Source organism: Acanthisitta chloris, unplaced genomic scaffold (assembly GCF_000695815.1).
Source record: "Acanthisitta chloris isolate BGI_N310 unplaced genomic scaffold, ASM69581v1 scaffold21491, whole genome shotgun sequence".
NCBI classification, from domain to species: Eukaryota; Metazoa; Chordata; class Aves; order Passeriformes; family Acanthisittidae; genus Acanthisitta; species Acanthisitta chloris.
In genome coordinates this window covers 382-5,120 of record NW_008654580.1, presented here as the reverse complement: position 1 = coordinate 5,120, position 4,739 = coordinate 382, and the positions used below count along the sequence as shown (strand labels likewise).

Sequence of the window (4,739 nt, the reverse complement as noted above, 5' to 3'; positions counted from 1 at the left end):
GGGGCTGGGACTGGGGCTGGGGCTGGAATGGTCCTCACAGGGCATCTCGTCCCAACCCGCCCACCAGAACAGGATGCTCGAGGCCTCATCCAGCCTGGCTCTGAGCACTGCCAGGGTTGGGGCAGCCACCACGTCCCTGGGCAACCTGTGCCAGTGTCTCACCACCCTCACAGGAAAAACCGTTTTCCTAATATCGAGCCTAAATTTCCCCTCCTTCAGTTTGAATCCACTACCCCTTGTCCTATCATTGCAATTCCTGTCAAAGAGTCCCTCTCCGACTCCCCTGTAGGCCCCTCAAATACTGGAAGGCTGCTATGAAGTCTCCACACAACCTCTTCTCCAGACTGAACAGCCCAAACACCTCAGCCTGTCTGCTTTGTGGCCTTCTCTGGACTTGCTCAAACAGCTCTATCAGACTCTTCATGAAGAACTGTAGTGACAGGACAAGGAGTAATGGGTATAAATTGAAATTTAGGTTGCCTAGGGGGGCTGTGGATGCTCCAACCCTGGCAGTGCTCAAAGCCAGGCTGGATAAAGCCTTGAGCAACCTGCTCTAGTGGAAGGTGTCCCTGCCCAAGGCAGAGGTTGGGACTAGATGATCTATAATGTCCATTCTAACCCCTTAACATTCTATGATTCTGTGACAGTTCTGATGAAGAAGGACACGGTTAAGTGTTAGTTAAGTTGCCTTAACAAGGGACAACCTAGGCAACCTGTTCCAGTGTCTTACTACCTTCACAGTAAAAATTTTATTCCTAATATCCAATTTAAATTTCTCGTGTTCCCTGTGAGCATCCCCTGCCCAGTGCTATACCTGTGGTTCTACTCCATTACACTTAAGCCACTAGGAGCAATACAGGCAGGAAAAGAACACAAGCAAAGCTTGCAGCATTACCTGGGGCACCTCTCCTGCCGAGAAACCATTTATCTAGCCAGAAAGGGCCCTGCAGGAGCTGCTTTGTAAAAAAACTAAATAAATCACGGAATATTCAGAGTTGGAAGGGACCCACAAGGATCATGGAGTCCTCGAGAATCACACCATGTGCCTGAGAGCATTGTCCAAACACTTTGTGAGCTCTGTTAGGGTTAGTGCTGTGACCAGTTCCCTGGGGAGCTGTTCCAATGCCCAAACACCCTCTGGGGGAAGAACCTTTTCCTAATATCTAATCTAAACCTACCCTGACACAACTTCAGGCCATTCCCTCGGGTCCTGTCACCAGTTGCCAGAGAAATCAGTGCCTTCCCATCCAATTTTCCCCCTGCAAGAAAGCTGTATACAGCAATGAGCTCTGCCCTCAGTCTCCTCTTCTCCAGGCTGAACAGACCAAGTGCCCTCAGCCACTCCTCATATGGCTTCCCCTCAAGGCCCTTCACTATCCTCATTGCCCTCCTTTGGGTACTCTCTAATAGCTTTATATCTCTGTTAGATATATACTTTGTTTGACACGGAGGTGCGTTGGACTCTTAGCTGTGTGGACACAGCACCCACCTGTGTACAGACACCCTCACCTTGGTGCTGCCCCTCTCCCCTGAGATCCCAAGCAGACACATTGAACCAATCCCACTCAGCAATGGCTTTTGCAAAGGGCTGGTTTATTAGAGCTGCAGAGAGGGAGGCACACACATGGGCAAGGAGCAGGCAGCCCCGTGGCGTGGGCGCTAGTTCTTGCCGCAGGGGAAATTGGTGCTGATTTTCCTGCAGTAGCAAAAGGCGTTGAAGAAGCGACAGTAGCAGGTGGCACAAGGGTCACAGCAGGGGACCTGGTGGCCGAGGCAGGACTCCAGCAGGCGGACACAGCGGCGGGGGGAGCGCTCCTCACGGCCCTGCAGCTCTGTGGATGATGCCTGCAGGAGAGAGAGGAGGAAGAGGGGGGGAAGAGCTGGTGCTGGACCACTGTGCCAGTAATAAAGATTTACGTGGGAGAGAGCCAAGAGTGGCTGCTAAACCTGCTGCTGCCAGCAGCGGAGGCTTCTGTCATGCTCAACTCCAGGCTCTGTCTGTTGGAAACCACCCCTGAGCCCCGTGGGCTCTCTGCAGGCATTGCTGCTTCATCCACCGTGTCTCAAGGCCTTCCTGCACACACGAATTTTGAAGCACAGCCTGGACTTCAGCACAGTGCTGTGCCATCTGCCCGAACAGAGGCACCAGGGTCTGAACCCAGCAAGATGTGGAACTGCCCGGTGAGCTCCTGCTCTGCAGAGGATTTCCTGGGCTGTCTTTGAGGTTAATCAGATGGATTACAGGAGCACAGGCTTGGACCACCCTCCTTTGAATGCTGGAGCCCCTTGCAGCTCTGGGCAGCCTCAGCTCGTCCCAGCCCTGGCTGCTCCCCAGCAAGGGAAGAACAGATAATTCCTTTCCAGGCAGCATCACATTAGGTTTCAAATCCCACTTGGCCCCGGGGGCACAGAGAAGGCTGCTGTAGCCCAAGCCTGCCCTGCTCTTTGTGGTGTCTGTAAGAAAGCTTGGGGAGCATTACCTCTGGTTGCAGCACACTGCCTCTCTGCGCAAGGTCACCATCAGCTTCTTGGACTTCCAGGGCCATCTGCTCAAACCCCAACCTGGGGAGAGCTCCTGCAAGATACAGAAAAGCTGGACAAGGAGGCTGCTGGGGGGTCAGCTCTAATCCTGCTCCCCATGGAAAAAGTCCCACTCCCTGTGGGCTGCCAGGATAAACTCACTAGCTGGGGCCGGGAGAAGCTGTGCTGCTTTTAAGGGGATCCTCTGCAGCTAACTCTGGGAGTGGGATCCCCACTTTAGTTTTGGAGCCCTGGGCATGCCAGCGAGCAGCTGGTGGGGGTCAGCAGAGAGCAGGGGCACAGAACTCACCTGATGGCTCTGGAGATGCCTCCTTGAGTTTCTTCTGCAGGTTGGAGTGACGCACTCTGTCCACCCCCTCCAGCCCACCACTCCCCTTCTGCAGGTGGCTGCAGCTGAGCTCAGTGGTTAGGACAGCCTGGATGCCCTGCAGCAGCCCACAGCACAGCAGCAGCATGTTCAGCATGGTTTTGGGGGATGACCTGCACAGAGGGACCCAGGCAGCATCAGCCCACCTGTGGGCAGCCTGGCCTGTCCCCCCCTGCACTGCCATCACACCTGAGCAGTGCTGCACCAGCAAGGGGCAGCCTCTGCCAGCACAGCCACCACGCCAGGCTGTTTGCTCCCTTGGATCTGAGAGCCCTTTTTGGGACCCCACACATCTGGGAGCTCCACATGGACCCTCCAGAGCTAATGCACGTGCTGTGGGGCACCCCACATGTGGGCACAATCATGATCTCCCCACAGAGGGAACTCAGCAGCAGAGAATGGGCTGAGACTTGAACGATCCATTCTGCATTTCAGAGTCTCCCTGCTCCACTCGCAGCCTTCAGCAGCCACCAGACCACTGAGGTGCATGGAATGTGGCTGAAACATCCGACACAGCTCCTGCCAGGCTCAGAGCATGAAAGTGCCACTAGAAGCTGGGCACTGGGCAGGGCACAGCTGAGGGAATGACTGGATAAGCTGGGCATGGGGGCAGCAGATGCTGCAGGGTCAGGCTGTGGCCTTTAGGGGCCTGAAACCTGTAAAAAAGCAGGGAGGCTCTTAGGGAGCAAAAGAAAATGGGCCAAGAGAGTGTCCCAAGTTGCTGCTCTCAGCCAAATCCTGGGAAACGCAGTGCCTGCTGCATTGGCAGCCTTGGGGCTCCAGCAGCCAAATACTGGCCACTCCTCATGTCCCCATCCCACAAAACTACCCAGCTCTTTGCTGGGAGAGACCCCTCTGCACGGTGGGGAGCCCCACAGCCATGGATATCACACCCTACACCTCCCAAGCCCTTTCCCATGGTAAGCACTGACCTCTCCAAGTGGAGAGGGGACTTGCCGTTTGCTGTTCCACTGAGCTCGCTGGAAGCGCTGCTACTGCTCTCTGCCTCAGTGTCCTCCTCCCCACATGCTTACTGGGATTTATATGAGCTTTTTATTAATTAAGTGCTCCAGCCACATGACTCCACTAACTACCAGGTAGGTGGGATTCTCTGGAAAACGGGCTTTGTCTGGACCGAGATGCAGCTGGCAGGGCGATGCACGGGAGGGGGGACTCCTGCTCTGTGCCCCACACAGCTGCAGGGAGGGACAGCTCCCTGCTATCCCTGAACTGAAGTTTCTTGGAAGTGATCCCCACCACCTTTCCAGGCAACTTCCCTTTCCAGCCATGCTTGAGCAGTGCCAAGGCTGCAGCCTGAGGACATCTCTTAGTTCCCAAATAGAGAAATACCAGGGCTACAGGCTCCTCGCCAAAGACATGCCAAGCTCAACTGGTTTTCAAAGGGAATGTTGCCTATCCATATCTCCTGGCAAGTATCCAGTCATAGTCCACAGTCTCCAGAAGTCCTCCAGCTCCTGTCAACTCATCCATCCAGAGATTCTCCAGGCTCCCATCCATGCTAACTGTGTCTCTCATGTCTCCTTTGGAATACCTCCTGCTCCCCAGAGCCAGGATCCTTTTGGGAATGCTCGTGGCCTTCAGTGGCTTCAGCCCTGCAAGGAAATGGGAGGACAAGACAAGAGGGGGGTCCAGCAGGCTGTGATGTACCCAGCAAGGGAGGCTGACAGCCCAGACTCTGCCCTTGCCAGGCTGCTCCTAGACCCTGTGTGACCAGGGGGGACCCCCCAGTCCTGCCAGCACGTCCCCAGCAGAGCATGAGCCACTGCTCCTGGCTGCAGCACCAGGTCTGGGGCCCTTTGCAGGCTCCTCT

At 55.3% G+C, this 4,739-nt stretch overlaps 1 protein-coding gene across 1 annotated transcript; it reads right to left on the bottom strand.

Moving 5' to 3' along the window:
- Positions 1–1,659: 1,659 nt before the first annotated feature.
- AGRP (agouti related neuropeptide) lies at positions 1,660–3,008 on the bottom strand. Its single transcript, XM_009083591.1, has 3 exons — positions 2,831–3,008; positions 2,481–2,575; positions 1,660–1,845 (listed from the first exon to the last, which is right to left on the bottom strand). Exons 1-3 carry the CDS (start codon positions 3,003–3,005, stop codon positions 1,660–1,662), a joined length of 456 nt encoding a protein of 151 aa, XP_009081839.1. The 5' UTR covers positions 3,006–3,008.
- Positions 3,009–4,739: the final 1,731 nt, after the last annotated feature.

Excerpts from the sequence above, each read along its gene's own strand:
- AGRP (XM_009083591.1), bottom strand. The coding sequence starts at position 3,005 with ATGCTGAACATGCTGCTGCTGTGCTGTGGGCTGCTGCAGGGCATCCAG. Across the intron at positions 2,576-2,830 it reads GGCATCTCCAGAGCCATCAG|GAGCTCTCCCCAGGTTGGGG; the intron begins GTGAGTTCTGTG and ends TGTATCTTGCAG. Across the intron at positions 1,846-2,480 it reads GCAGTGTGCTGCAACCAGAG|GCATCATCCACAGAGCTGCA; the intron begins GTAATGCTCCCC and ends TCTCTCCTGCAG.